Source organism: Neomonachus schauinslandi, chromosome 6 (assembly GCF_002201575.2).
Source record: "Neomonachus schauinslandi chromosome 6, ASM220157v2, whole genome shotgun sequence".
NCBI classification, from domain to species: domain Eukaryota; kingdom Metazoa; phylum Chordata; class Mammalia; order Carnivora; family Phocidae; genus Neomonachus; species Neomonachus schauinslandi.
Window position 1 is genome coordinate 99,098,563 of NC_058408.1, and position 15,699 is coordinate 99,114,261.

General features: G+C 54.4%; 1 protein-coding gene across 3 annotated transcripts in view; it reads right to left on the reverse strand.

Annotated features, from left to right (window-relative positions):
- Positions 1-5,794: 5,794 nt before the first annotated feature.
- Positions 5,795-15,699, reverse strand: part of LRRC20 (leucine rich repeat containing 20) — an 84,301-nt gene continuing 74,396 nt past the window's right edge. For all 3 annotated transcript variants that reach the window (XM_021700019.1, XM_021700020.1, XM_021700021.1), the window contains one exon: positions 5,795-5,949. In XM_021700019.1, coding sequence (XP_021555694.1) covers positions 5,795-5,949 — 155 coding nt within the window. The remainder of the gene's footprint in view (positions 5,950-15,699) is intronic.

The following is a 15,699-nucleotide window of genomic DNA, read 5'->3' on the forward strand; positions in this document are numbered from 1 at the left end:
CAGGGATAGCCTAGCCAAGGGCAGTGGTCTCATGCGGGTGGGACTTCGGGCATAGTGGCAGGCTGGCGGGGGGGGTTCCTGGGAGACTGCTCCTGCTCTCTCAGCTTGTGGTTACTAGCTACTGGCCACTCCACTGAGGAAAAGCCCCAGCCACGGTACCATGACTTGTGAGGGATGGGTGTCCTACTGCTTGTCAGTCCTTGGGAAGCAGACTTCCTTGGTGATATGCAAAGGCCCTGAGGCACATGTGACCTGGAGTATTAGAGGAACCGCGGAAGCCAGTGTGCCTGGAGCGTGGTGAAGGAGCCGGAAGCATGAAACGAGCAACGATGGAGGGAAGAAAACATCAGGCTCGAAAACCGTTATAAGGACTTGGCTGTTATGTTGAAGTGCCATGGAGAACCCCTGAAGAACTTGGGCAGATGAGTGACTCAGGATTTGAAAGGACCTTCTGGGGGCGCCTGGGTGGCACCGTCGGTTAAGCGTCCGACTCTTGGTTTCAGCTCAGGTTGTGATCTCAGGACCGTGAGATCGAGCCCCACGTGGGGCTCTGTGCTCAGCGCAGAGTCTGCTTGAGATTCTCTCTCCCTTTCCATCTGCCCCTCCCGCTCATGCTCTCTCTAAGATAAATAAATCTTAAAAAAAAAAAAAAAAATTAAAATAAAAAAATAAAAGGCCTCCCTGAGTGCAGTGCAGGAGAGGTGTGGGTTCTGCTTCAAGTCTGGCGTACCAGGGCTCAAGGTGGGCTTGGGAACCTCCATTCTCTCTGTGGTCGAAACCCAGCACCACGCCTTGCACAACTCCAGGGGCCCCTTCACATTGTTCTCTAGGTACCTGGTGCCGACTAGCTAGAGTCCGTGGCGGGTGACATCCGTGGGGCAGCCCTGGGCCAGCCCTGCCACGTCCACCCTTGAAGACACCCTACTTGAAGTGCTTCCGGTCTACAGGAGAGAGGGTGCCCCGGCCCCTAGGCTGTAAGAATTCGGATGTACACACATAGCACATCACGGGCCCCGGCTGGCCCCGAGCCAAGGCCTGCGACAGAGCTTCCGAGATCCCCCAACTGTGAAGGTGGGGTGAGTGGGGGGTCTGTCGGTCTTCTCATGCCCTGTGGGAGTCAGTCTCCCACGAGCGCCCAGATGTGCCCCGGGGGGCTGCGTGACAAGCAGCGTGGCTCTGCTCCGACCAACTCGAGGTTCTCAGCAGTGAGAGCTGGGCTCCCACGAGGCGGCTGGGCTCCTGGGTGTGCGAGATGTATGTGACGCTGTCCCCCGAGGGCTACTTACCGGCACCGTCTGCTGTGAAGCCCTCTGACGTTAGGGAAGCCAGGCAGGGGTAGCACCCATTTCACAGATGAGGAGAGTTAAGGCGCAGAGAGGCCTCTTCACAGGACCGTGATGGGAGAAGCGTGTGAGCTGGAGGAAAGCCATTGTTTCTCCTGTCTGAGCTGGGCTCCCAGTTCAAACCCCAGCTCTGCTCCTTCCCAGGCCCATGCTAACCCCCTAACTAAGCCTGTTTCCTCATTGGCACGGCGGGCACCAAGAGGGGGACTCCTAAAAGTGAATGAGAAACATCCGCATGCCTGCCCAGTGCTCATACACAGCAGGAGCCCAGTGAATGCTCTTGTCCAGACCTAAAGCAGCTGGGCTTGTGGCCCTTTTCTGAGGGAGGGGTCGGGCCCACTGGCCCTGAGACCAGGTCCCTAGCGTGGTCTGGCTGCTCCCGGGCCCTGCCCGTCCCGGCCTCGGCATCTCTCCCGGGGCTACGCTCAGGCATTCTGAGGCAGAGCCTTCCAGAAACCACTCTCCATGCCAGCGCAGGCTTTCTGAGAAGCAACAGTCATGTTTTGTGTAAAAGGGCAGCTCCAAAGCAGGGCTCTAGGGTCCCCCATGGTACTTTGGAGAGACTGAGAATCAGTGCCCTCTATGTGTGGTGACGGATGTTACCAGACTTCTGGTGGTGCTCTTTTCACAACATCTACATACACTGAATCAGTACCTTGTACACTTGAAGACTTGAAGCTAATATAACATCATATGTCAATTATATCTCAATACTACTTAAAAAACCCCTCGAGTCCCACACAGCTTACTGTCTACATTCGTAAGACTTGGTTATACTCCCGCCCTTCTTCAACATAATGGTATCGTTCCAGGAAACTCCTACCCAAGAAGGGGAAGTTGTAAATAACTTTATTGTTCAGTCCGGGGGCTTCCTCAATCATTTAAAGGAACAAACGGCTTAATTCTTTGGTAAATAGCACCAAAACAGTTTACATCTTAAGACTCTGTGATTTCCTTGCCTCTAAATGCCCCTTGCTGTGTCTGCTATCCTAAACCAGACCATAATCCTCACCCAGCCTTAGTCAAGGTGTCTACCCCCCACTGCATTGAAAGCCCACCTGAAACCACACTCCGAAATCTAACTACTGTGACTTCTGTCTTCCCATGGGGACACACTAGTTGGACTCTCTCAAGGCACAGCTTCCTTTGCCATGAGGAATCTGGAGCTTTGTCTGATCCAGGGGCCAATCTGGTGCTATTTTTGGCGAGCCAGGGTTTGACCAGAAGAAATGGAGTCCTCTGTCTGAGCTTTGAGGTGAGGGTGGGCAGCCTGTGTCCAGGCTCAACCACAAGGGACAGACACAGCAGGGCCCCAGAATCGAGAAATAGGGATCAAGTGTTCCAGAGAGGCCTTCGATGATCTTCTGGGGCAGCCCCCTTATCAACAGGAAACAGCCCAGAGAGGGAATGGGATCTGTCCAACTGAGCGCCAGCTAGGGTTGTTACAGGATTAAATGAGTTAAGATCTGCCACATGCTTAGACACTGCCTGGCCCAACTCAAGACAAACTCAGCTGGCCTTTCAGATTTAGAAAACAAAACCCGACTTGAACTCCGAACTCTTAACTTGAGCTGGCAGCGGAACCCCCGGAAGGCTTGCTGGAGCAGAGTGCCGGCCCCGCCCCGTGTCTGATTCTGGAGATCTGGGCTGGGGCCGAGAATTTGCACGTCTACCCAGCTCCCTCGGGTGTGCTGGTCCAGAGACCTCTCTCTGAGAACCACAGACCCTGAGGAATGAATTGCTAACGGTGTAATTTCTCGCATCGGTAAGGGAGAAACTGGGGGACGGCAGGTGCCTTCATCCTTTCCCAGGTCTGTGGTCGCCGGCCCCCCCGCCCCCCACCCCCGGGGCTGGGGTCTGGCTGCCCTGCAATAGCACAATTCTAGGCCATGCATCACCTCTACCTGGCCGCCTCGGCACCCACCTGTCAACATTCTGAGTATCATCCCAGGGTGGTGCCTTTTGAACCTCAAGCTTTCAACAAGAGAGGCAGCCCCTCAGGTTTGACACCCAGGCAATGGGAGGTCTCTGTGGAGAGAATGAACCCAGCACCAAGCAGGCGGATGAAACCAATGCGTTCTTTATTGCAGACTGAAGCTAAGTAAGGGCTCATTTACACTGTGGGCTCGGATCTGGGGGCTTCTCTCACGGCTCAGGCTTTCCCACACAGGCAACGGCAAACTCTCCAAGCAGAGGAGAAAACAACTTCCAGAAGCAACAACCCCTTCAAAGGGCCTGACGTGAGGACGTGGGGGAGCAGGAGCTGGGTATGCAGAGGGGTATGCAGAGGGTAACCAGAAAGGCAGTGTCCAGAGGGCCAGGCAAACTCTCATCTGGTGACTTCAGGTCATTCCCTTCGCTGCAAGAGTCACGCAGACTCTGAAAAGATCTAAGAGCCCCGGGGTGTCCCAGGGCTGGCTTAGGGAGGGGGGTGAGCACAGGCTCAGAAACCTGGAGTAGCAGGGGGAGGGCTAAGAACCTCCACCCTCCACTCCAAGGACAACCCCAGGGTCACCCCTAGACCCTGGCTTCTCAAACGGTAAAGTGCTTATAGGAATCACCTAGGGATCTTGTTGAAATGCGGGTTCTGATTCTGGAGGCCTTGGCTGGGGCCTGGGATTCTGCATTTCTAATAAGACCCAGGGATGCCCGTGCTGCTCGTCCACAGACCAGACTCTGAACTGCACGGCTCTGGCCATACAGTGCCTTTGTGCCTATCAGAAAAGTGCACTTTTTCTTTGACTCTGGGACACAGAGTGGGTGGGGCCAGGCCAGCCTGGACTGGGCCATAGTTCCCACTTGTCCACAGCTGAGCCCTGCAGCCCTGAAGATCCATCCGGACCTCCTTGACCTGCAAACCCCTTTCCCAGAGCTTGGTGAACCAGGCCTTATGACATAAGCAACTAAACACAGCATCTCTTGAGACACTGAGCACTCAGTGATGGGCCAACAATGGTCCAACCTGTCAGTCCTTGCCAGGAGACAGGAGGTCTGGGCAGGGGCAGGCCCCAGGGCCGGGGAGGGGAGAAGGAACACAGCATTCTGAGAATGAGAGTCTGGGCTGGAGAAGCTTAACCCTGGGAGTGGAAGAGAGGCTACCGGTGCGTGGATGTAGGTTTGGATGGCCTGGCCTGGCCTGCCCCACGTCCTGGGGTCTCAGGTATCTTCCACAGACCAAGACAAAGGGCCAGGCCAGGTGGGCTCTGGGCTCTGAGTCTGCTTGCTCCACAGATGAGAAGGTGGGAGATGGATACCTAGGGCATCAAGAGGTCAGGAGTCAGGAGTTCTCCACACCACAGATATTATCAGAAAGCAAGAGCCCCAGGCCCTTTCCTGGTAGGAAATCAGTTGTTTCTGTTTGCCAGGTACTGTCCCAGTGGGAGCACTGCAGTCCCATGTCCCGGGCAAGCCCTCAGTCCCAGCCCTACGGCTTGGCCACATCCTAGACTCCAGGTGGAGGGCCCAGAAATGACTAGGCCATCAGGGCTTTTGGGTGGAGGCGTGGGAGCTGGGCAGCCACAAATCCAATGGTCCAAAGTGCCTTCTGCCCCCAGGTGGACCAGTGACGAGGCAGCCACAGACCGTGGTGGTAGGCAATTACCTTGTACCAGAGCCACGGACACGACTGGCTTTGCTTCTCTTGGGCCACCCCTCTGCGGCTCAAGGGCTGATGCCAGGCACACCTGGTCTGTCCTGAGGCGCACTGGGAACTTCCTACCCCGCTGAAGTCTTCATCACGAGGAAGGACCGAGCTGACCTGATGGGCCTTGGGCTCCTAATAAACATTCTCAGCCCCGGCCAGCGCACAGGGCCGCACTGTCTCCACAGCTTTCCCACGACTCCTGGTTCCGGCTCCCGCCAATTCAGAGACCCACAGGGCTGAGGCTGGGGCCCCGTAGAGGGCCTCCTGCAGGTCGGTCCTCAGGAAGCAATGAACAGCTGGAGGCTGTCTCCTATTCCTCTCAGGGAAGCGGCTGGCTCTCAACACCAGCAACAAGGCCTCAAACCCACAGTGGCCCAGAAAGAGCTCGGTGATGGCCATCTGTGGGCTCGGAAGGTGCCTGATGATGTGAGGGTAACTTGAAGGCATGTGTTGCCCAAAGAGCCTCCAAGGAGCTCAAAGGAGGCAGAGGCCCCCCACCACTGCCCCTCTTCCCAAATAACAAGGCTCGGAGAGGGTGGGGGTCTGCCCAAATGTGCATGGAAGCTGTGAGTGCCCAGCGTCCAGGCTCCAGCCCCACCTCACCTCCGCCTCCTGGGCATCCAGGGCCCACTACTGCTCTAAGCTATCTATCCTGGACCAGCTGCGCCCCCTCCCACCGCATGCTCTTTGGCCCACCCACCCCCAGCCCCCCAGGCTTGGCCTCCCAGGGGCCTGTGGGACTCCCTCCCCTCAGGGTGCCAGCCCAGGTGGCCTCTGTCCCCTGCTGGGTGGGCATGAGGAGCGAGGCCTAAGGTGGGGGGGCCCGGGCGCCCTCAGGAGACATGAGCATGTCAAACTTGATGAGTGGCGGAGCGATGACGCGCACCTCAGCACTCAGGGGGTTGAAGCGGAGGTTGATGCTGCGCAAGGCAGGCATGGCAGCCAGCTTCTCCACAGGTACATCTGTTGAGGAGAGAGGACAGGTTGGGGGCCGGGGGTAAGCAGGCAGAGAAGGACGGGGAACAGGAAGACGCTGATACAGCTCTCCATCACCCACTGCACGTGGGGCTTAGCGGCTGGTGCCCAGCCCCGGGTGGGGGGCCCTCGGAGCCCACTGCACCATTACAACCACATTCAGGGAAGCATCCCCCCCAAATACAGTGAAACGTTAGCACTGCCATGTATCCCAGCACGGCCACTCCTGGGTAGAACTGGAACAAGGGAAAACAGGTGCTCAAACAAGGACTTGGGCACAGATGTCCCCAGCAGCTGAGTGTCCCGCCACAGGGAAGCGGACAAACTCAACGTGGTTATATCCAAACAGCAGAACAGTATTCAGCCAGGAAAAGGAATGAAGCATTGCTACATGCCCTGAATCTCAGAAACAGGATGCTGAATGAAAGAAGCCAGACCACCAAAGTTAACATAGCGTACAATTCCATTTATAGGAAAGGTCCAGAATGTGCACCTCCATGGAGACCGAGAGTAGATGAGTGGTTGCCAGGGGCTGGGGGAACGGGTGCAGGGTCTCCTTTGGGGTGAGGAAACTACTTTGGAATGAGGTAAAGTGATGGTTGCAGAACACTGTGGATGTACTAAATACCATTGAACTGTACACCTTAAAATGGTTCATTTCATGTCACATGAGTTTTACCTCAATTAAGAAAAAAAAAGGAGCAGAACAAGGCAGCAGCTATGTTAACTCTTGTGAACACTCTACAGCGCCTCATACCTAACCTTTAAGATCACTCAGTCTTCGGGTCAAGTCCCTGGAGGCCACGTTAACAGCTGTGAGCCTAAAACAAATCACTAACCATCATATTACAGGATGTACCTCACGGGACTGCTTGAGGATGAACGGGGGAGTGCATGCACTCTGCACAGTACTCAGTGAACATCAGATACGACTGTTAGAGGGAACAGAGGGAAATACCACCACCTATCCAACAGGGTTGCTGTAAGGCTTAGAGAGTTAATACAAGGCACTCAGAACAGTGGCTGGACACAGAGCACGTAGCCAACAACCAGGAGCCAAGGCCCCAACACACAGGCCCAGGGCTGAGCTGCCCTGGATGCAAACATCCCCTCCACCTTGCTCTAACTCTGCGAGCAGCCCACACACCATGGGACCTCCCACCCCAGCCCAGGACAGGGCCAGGGCCTCACCCCTGAGTCCTGCACAACCTCAGGTCATCAGTAATGGCAAGAACCAACTCCTACCTCTTTTGGGCGCCTTGCATTGGGCAGATGAAGGGTTTTCTGTTTTTTGTGGTTGTTTTGTTTTTCATTTTAGACCACTTTGGCATGTTACACGCATATTCTTAACATAAGTAAATGGTACTGTGTTATAGATCTCATTCTGTTTCTGTGTGTTTTTTAATTAAGCACCAAAATTTTTTTTAAAGATATACATATAGCAAAATGCCTCAAGTGCAGGTAGATGAACACACAGGTAAACACTCCTGTGACCTCCATCCAGATCAAGCCAGAGCACATTTCAAGCATTCCCACAGGGCTCTCTTGTGCCTCTTTCCAGTTTATCACCCCCTGGTTTTTCTCACCACTGACTCACTTACCTGATCCTGAACTTAATCCAAGTGGAACCTACTAGTATATCTCTCTTTAGACCTCCAGCGTAACAATTTTTTACTTGGGGGACATTTTAAATATGATTTTCTCAAGTTACTCTTTTTACCTGGAAATAATTTCTTACTTATAAAAAGTTGCAAAGGTAGAAACAGTACAGAGAACACCACATAACCTTTCACCAAGATTAACCGGTTGTTAAATTTTACCTTATTTGCTTTATCATTTTGTGCCTGGGCCTTCTCTGCCTGCACGTGCAGATGCGCGCACATACACACACACACAATTTGTTTCCTGAATTATCTGAGGGTAATCTACATATACCATGGCCCTTCATCCCTACTTCATTGTGTATTTCCTACGAATAAAGACATTCTCTGGGACGCCTGGGTGTCTCAGTCAGTTAAGTGTCTGCCTGTGGCTCAGGTCATGATCCCAGGGTCCTGGGATCGAGCCTTGTATTGGGGCTCCCTGCTCAGTAGGGAGCCTGCTTCTCCCTCTCCCTCTGCCCCTTCCCCCTGCTCACGTTCTCTCTCTCTCTCTCAAATAAATAAATAAAATCTTTTTCAAAAAAGTAAAAGACCTTTTCTGCCATAACCACAGCTATTGATTTCATAAGTTTACATTGCTAGAACCCTTACCTAACATATGGCCCATATTTCAGTTTTCTCAGGTGACCTAATCATGTCCCTTAGATCATTCCCCGATCCAGTACAGGATCCAGTGCAGGGGCAGGTGTTGCCTGTCTCTTTGCATTCCTTTCATGTGTCTTTTGTGATACTGACATTTTGGAAGAATATCAGGACCATCATCTCTGTCTTTTCAATAAAGAGTCCTACGTTTGGGGGCACCTGGCTGGCTCAGTTGGTACAGCAGGTGACCCATGATCTCAGGGTTGTGAGTTTAAGCCCCAAGCTAGGTGTTGGAGCCTACTTAAAAAAAAAAACTGGACAAAAAAGAAAAAGAATCCCACGTTTTGTGGTTGTCTGGTGCTTCCTCATGGTGAGACTGGGATTATGGGTCCTCAGCTGAAAGAGGTGGTAGGGTCTTGGGCTATCACACAGGAGACACACAGTATCCGTCCATCTGTCCCTCATACGTGATGTTAACTGTCATCACCCAGGCCAGGTGTTACTTGATTTCTCCACCGTGTAATTACTGTTTTGTTCTTTTCCTCCCTTGCAACTTAAAAGAAGTCTGCGGGGACATACTTTAAGATCGTGCAAATATCCTGCTCCTCATCAAAATTAAAATCCATCACCCCTAGACGTAACGCCTGCTGATTCTTGCCTAATCTGATCTTTAAGAAGGCTGCAAACTGACTTTCCAACTCCAGCAGCCTCTCGGCATTTTGCTGTAGGCAAGAGCCTTCCCTTCTCTTCCATAGATCTATTTATCAACAGTGTGGACTCCTATATTTTTACAGTTCCTTGCTGAATTTCATCATTTTGGTGCCCAAACTGCCCCAGATTTGGCCAGGGGGAGGCCCTCTGATCTGGCTCCAGAGTCCTGTGACCAGGACTTCTGAAGGGTAGTTAGGATTTCAGTGACAGGAAGGGGCATTTGTGGCTGGAGGGAAGTAGGGGCAAAAGAGTGGGGCTAGGATGCCAGACTGAGAGCTGGGGGCAGCGGGGGACTGGAAGGTTCTATTGGTGGCATCTAGATACAGTTCTTAAGTTTGCAGTAAGGCTCATCTCGAGGCTTTCCTGCCCCAGCCCTGGCATCAGCCATCAGGAAGTCCTCTTTCTCTTAATGGGAAGGGCATCTGTGCCCAAAACTCATGGTGCTGGTGACCAAACCATGTTTTACAAGCTACCCACGAGGCCCTGCGCACATCTGCTTTGGACAGCTGCCTGGAACACCATCCTGAGTCCTCACCACCCTCTAGTCCCCCAGAGACCAAGGCCAGCAGCCTTGGTGGCCATGGACAGGGAGAAAGCAACCCAAAAGACTTAAACTTGCATCAACAGGCAACTCAGTACCCATGGGGGCCTCTTCCCCCGCCAGGCCGTCAAGCCCAAGATGCACCCGGCAAAGTGCGAGTTTGTAGCCATTCGGGATCTCTGCCAGTGGTTGTTTTTGTTTAACTAATGAGTGTTGAGTGCTTGGTGACTTCAGCTCTTTGGGTTAAGTTTATCGATCCTCACAACAGCTCTGTAGCAGAGTACATCTTGTCCCCATTTTATAGATGAGAAAAATTGTGGAGAGGTTAGGTAACTTGGCCACAGTCACACAGGTGTAAAGTGCTGGAGCCAGGATATGAAGCCGGGCCAGCTGGCTTGAGTCTGGGCTCTTCATGCCACCTCCCACTGGGCCCTCCAGCCTGGCATCCCATTTCCCCCCACCCCGCACCAGCTAGGAAAACCCTCCACAGGTTCCCGTAGTTTAGCAGGAGACAGAAAACAGTCTTCCTGCAGGGCTTCCTGGGATCCAGCAGGAGTTGTGGCTTTCTGACCCGGGCACTCACAGGTCTCTGGACCACCCAGCTCCCTCCCAAAGTCCAGGGACTACCCCTCCAAGGGGAAGCCAGGGGCACAGAAACTCAGAGCTCTCTAAAGTCCCCACAGCAGGGCAGGCAAGGCATATTTGCTGATCTGCCCTAAGAGAAAGGGTTTCTTGGGAGATTTCTCAGATGCATTCTAGAATCTTCCATGCCTCCTTGTTCTGCTCTGCATCACAATACAGAATAAACCTGTCCCTTCTTCCATGATAAAATTTCTGAAACTTGTAGTCCAAAACGTTCTTTGGGTGAACGCCCCCCTCCCAGATCCTTTACTTCCTGTGATATGTTGGGGGGTGTGGGTAGGTGGTGGTGAAGATGCTGGGCAGAGCTTTGGAATCACAAAGAGAAGACTAGCTTTTCCAGTGCCTGACCATTGCCCCAGGCGGGATCTCTGAATCTCAGCTTTCTCGCCTGGGAAATGCAGGGAGACGGTAAAAGCCAGGGGCTGACCTCCCGCAGTGCTCCGGCTGCTGGCAGCAAGCGTCAGTCGGCCCCTGGCTCCCTCTCACCGGGCTGGAACCCGAGCACCACCCCCATCCCCGAGGATAAGCACAAGCACTCGGGCCTCAGTCCCGGAGCTTGGCCAGCTGGGCCAGCAGTGGGTCGTCCCCAGGAGATGACCTGGATGGAAGATCCTGTGCAGGGCAGAGGTGCAGAGCCCCAGACTGCCCCTGCGAGGGCCACAGCTCCCCAAGCCCCCTACTGATGTGGAGAACAAAGGCAGAAGGAAATGTAATAAAATTAAAGGTCCATATAACCTGCAGCCCATGGACAAATACTTGAGGCGGGCAGAGTATAAAGATCCTCCAGGAAGCTCCCAGCTGTCTTAATGTTAAAGCCTTGCTAGAGGGATAAACAACCTTGGTTTGACAAAAGCAAGGCCTCAGGTTTCCAGTGAGTCTTCTTTAGCATATGAAAAGCCTTTTGAAACTCCCCTATCTTTACTTCCCCCCCAACCCCACCCCAAAGTATATCATCAGTCGCTCCTCACACCCATCTTCCCATGGGTCATGTCACTGGGCTTTAATAAAACCACCTTTTTTGCACAGAAGACGTCTCAAGAATTCTTTCCTGGTGGTCGGCTCTGGACCTCCCCAACCTCACCAACATTCCAAAACAACATCACTCACCACCTCTCCGAAAAGGTCAGGAGCCCTGGATATGGCCTCCGCTGAGAGGACCAACCTGAACGTCCCTCGAGGTACTCCTGTTCATGGGTTGCTGGCCAGGCGTTGTACAGATTACGGCAGAGGGACCATGAGAGCTGGGAGGAAGTTGGAAACTGAAGCACAGTGGGAGGAAGCAACTTTTCCCCAGATTGCCAGACCCTGGGTGGCCAGGCCGAGGCTGACACGGAGGCCTGCTCAGAACGTAGAGAAGGCACGCGCAGGAGTCCCAGGGCTGGAGCAGGCGGCCAAATATGCTCCCAGGAACTCGCCCTCCCTTAGCACTTTGGAGGACCAGGCTCAGAGCTCCCTGAGTGCCCAGCTCTCTTTGTTAGCACGGGGCCTAGTCCCTGGCCCGGCACATGCCCTCCCCCCACCCCGCGTCCCCCCTCTCCTGTGGCACAGGAAACTCAGGAGCTCCTGAAGGCAGGGGCTATTCTTTGTCCTTGAATCCCCAGGGTGCAGAGGGTGGGGCTGGTCTTTATCTGTCTGGAGGCAGGCGCCTACGTGTGACGGAGGCACTGGGAGGGACCCAGAGCCCAAGGCAGACCTGGAGGCTCAGGTAAAGAAGGAAGCAAAGACAAGACTTTACCAGAATGTGGGGTTTGGAGCAGACTTACTCCTGAGAGGGGAGGAAAAGCAAGATGAATGACCCCAGTCCCCACCCACCCAGCACTTCATCCCACAACACTGAGGGGCAAGGCCAAGGCCAGAGCTGGTCTCCATCCACCTGTCTCTCAGCCCCCGGAAGGAAATCATGATAGGCAGGTTTCACAGAGCAACTCACTAAGGGCTGGACCCTGGACTGAGGGTGACATAACCTCAACTGTCAATACAGCTTCAATTCAGGGTGGGGGTTGAGGTTCGAAGCTGCTAAGTCACCCCATCTCCTCACCTGCCACTGGGGACCACTGGTCCTGCCTCAGTTTCTCCAGAGGGGGTCGGACTAGGACGTTTCTCTCTCTGGACTCCTGACTGCCCCTCATCGCTGAGCCAGGGAGGGGGCCAGTGACCCACAGAGTGGCTGGTGCTCATGAGAGCAGGAGGGGGGGTCTTCCTGTGATGCCCCTGCCCTCGGTCTGCTGGATGTGACATGAAGACCAGGTGTGGCCCCGCCTTGGAGCAAGTCCCCACGACTCCAGGCCTAGAGAGCTCCCAGCTGTCGTTCCCAAATCCACCACCAGGCCCACCTCTCCAGGGTCTGCAGAGCTCTTGGAACCACTCTGCCACAGACAGGGGCGGCTTCGCAGGTGCAGATTCGGAAGTAGGTGGAGCTCCGGGCCCCGACATACGTAACTGCTCAAGTCGTAGAAGCCGCTCTGAGGACGGAGCGAGGGGGACACCAGACTGTCAAAACCAGCAGAGTCAACCAAGTGGAGCAGCCAAGCTAGCAAGCGACAAGCCCAAGAGGCCAACTTCAACAGAACAGAAGTTTCTGGATAAGGCTTAAAGAAGAAAATTTATACTCATAGCATCCTGACGAGAGAGAGAGAGAGAGATGGCGGGAGGGTGGAGGAGGATATGAAATGATCTGCATTTTGTGGACGGGGAAACTGAGGCTGGAGAGGTTAAGTAAGCTTCCCAAGGCCACAAGACACCCTGGCATCATGGAGGTAACAGAAGCCAGTCGCGGGACTTTGGCACACATGGAGAGGAAGAGGGCCTCAATTCTCCCTCTCACCTTCATATTCTAGCCCCAAGGCCACCTCCTCTGTCGTTCGCTGTGGTCCCCAACCAACTCCCATAACACTGTCTACCAGACACGCATTGTGCGTTGTGTTCTGTGACCAGGGAATGTGCTTGCTCACCCTGCAAATGCAATGCCTAGCACAGTGCCCACGGGGTCCTCAATGACTGTGTTGGATGAATGAATGGATGGATGTTTTGCCTCCTAAACCAGATCATAAGCTCCTTCAGGCTTGGGACCACGCTGGGCTCCGCCATCACCACCACTTGCTTAAGCGGCTCTGACCACAGCACATTCAAGAGCTGGGGCCCTTCCCCTGGCCTGATCCACTCCGTGCACACCTGCCAGTCAGGACCAGGCATCTGTGAACCAAGGCTGTGTGATAGGTCGCAGGCCCGTTAGTACCAGTCACCCAATTCAGAAAATGAGAAAACACGGTTGAGCAAAACCATAATCACCTATGTCCCACCATCTAGAACCAATCACTGGCAATGTGTTGGTATATGGCCTTCCCAACTTACTAATATGCATGTGCGTGGTAGGTGCATCTAGATTCCAAAAAAGGCCTAGATCCTATGCCATAGCATGCTTTTCTCAACGATGTAAACACCTTTTCAGGTTGCAAGTCAGTGACATTTCTATGACTGCACAGTAGCCCATGGTGTGCAGAGGGACACTCAGCTTATTTCCAATTTTCACCATTACAGATAATGAGAGGTGGAGTCCACAAGGCATTCTGGGGTTCCTTCATCTCTCAGCCTGTGACTGCAGAATGTAGGACGGGAGGTTCTAGAATCCTTTTATGAAGCCACAGTCCTGCTCCTCTGACTTTCCCAGGGACCCCAGTGCCTGGTGGTGATGGGAAGGAACTTCCACAGTGAGGCCTAAAGCCCCACAGAGGCCCGTGGCAGAGAAGAAGGCCCCAACCCGGACTGGGCACCACAAAGGCTGTATGGGTGGGGCACGGTGCTCCTCTTCTTCCTGTCACCTCACTAGGCTGCAGCCCGGCGACCCCATGCCCTGCCTGACCTTCCTCCCACGGCAGACAGCCATCCAGACTCTTGCCCATGTCTGTGGAAGCTTAAAGTAATCAATAATAGCAGAATCCAAGTGGGGTATATTTAGAGGAAATTACTTCCCCAAGGTCAGCTTGACCTTCCCTCACCAGTCATTAGCACCACTGCCCGGGAAACTTGTTTTGTGCCAGTGGGACCTGCTAGAGACAGGCTGATAAAAATGGTCACTCCAGAGCACTATTCTTCATACGTGTGGCACCCATGGTGTAAAAAGACCCTGAGAAGGGGAGGGGTCTGGGCACAGGGAGGTGGCAAAGGATACTAAGGGAGCCGCCAACACAGAACTCAGCAGAGACCAGCCCTCTGATTTCTGCTTTGGATGCGGCTGGGCCCCATGACCTCTAAGGTCCCTTCTGGAATTAGGGTCCGAGACTCCCCAGCCTGGTGGCCCAGGGCGCAAGCTGTCTGGCTTCCCAGGCAGCTTAGAAACCACATGGCGCCCCACACCGTGCCGCAGGCTGGAGTGCACTAGAGAGTTTACACATGGCTGGCTGGCTCGCCCCTGACCTGGACAAACGCCTCTGGCCAGAATTCCTGGTTTTGCAGGACTCTGGGGAGTGTGGAGTCTGCTTCTTTGGGACACCTCCTCACAATGGCCCCTGAGATCCTGGGTAAAGATACAGGGGCGGCGCCCCAGCCTAGGGCCTGAGGCCAGCGCCTGGGAAGCCATGTTGGCCTCTCCCAGTGCCTGTGGGCACATTCATGCTCAAGGATCCAGGCTGGCCTAGCAGCCGGCCCGTCCCCATTCCTCAGCCTGGATGCAACACTTGGCGGCTGGAAACCTAGCCAACTAAATCAAGGATGCAGTGCTAAGCTGAGCCAAGCTTCATGTCCCCACTCAAAATGCCGCAAGAGACAAGCAGGTAAACTACGGTAATATAGCGGAACAGAGAATCATGCCTGTAACCAGAAAGCTCCCGGGGCACACTCACATTCACATTCCTCACTCATGGCTGGGTCTGTCCCTCCCGAAGGCTTGGAAGGAGCCAGGCGCGGGCAGTGACTGAGCCTACCCCAGGGCCCTGGCCTAAGCATCCTAGTGGGGGCGGGAGGTGGGGAGGGTGGCGCAGGAAGGACACGGAAGTAGCCCCTGCCCTCCAGAGGTACAGAGGACACTGCATGCCCGACAATCCTGCAAGCTGAGTGCCACGGCCCTCAGGGAAGACAGTGTGGATCGGAAGTTGGAAGCCCCCTGCTGAAAGAGAGGCCATCTGGGGGAAGGGGATGGGGCAGAGACCCCGTCCTTACCTCGGATCTGCCATATAGAGTCGCGCCACCTCAGGCAGCCCCTCAACTTCCCTGAACCCCCACCTCTCATCTTTCAAATGGTCCTCTGCCTCCTGAGGTCAGAGGGGTCATCATGGGGAGGGACCATCACACACACTCCAAGGAGGACGGAGTTACCAAGCTGTGGAGGGTGTGGAGGGTGTGGCGGGCACCCCAGTGAGAGGACAGAAAGCACAGAGTGCTTTAAGAATCCGTGACCGTGGCAGCACTCATGGGAGCTAGATGGCAGCTGCCCTGGTATGGGCACCCAGCATAAGGTGTAGACTTGAGGATTCGCTGTGTTGTACGGCTGAAACTCATGTAGCATCGTGTGTCAACGGTACTCAGAAAATAAGAGACTCCATTAATGCACCTAGACACACTCCCCCCCCCCCCCCCCCCCCCCCCCCCCCCCCCCCCCCCCCCCCC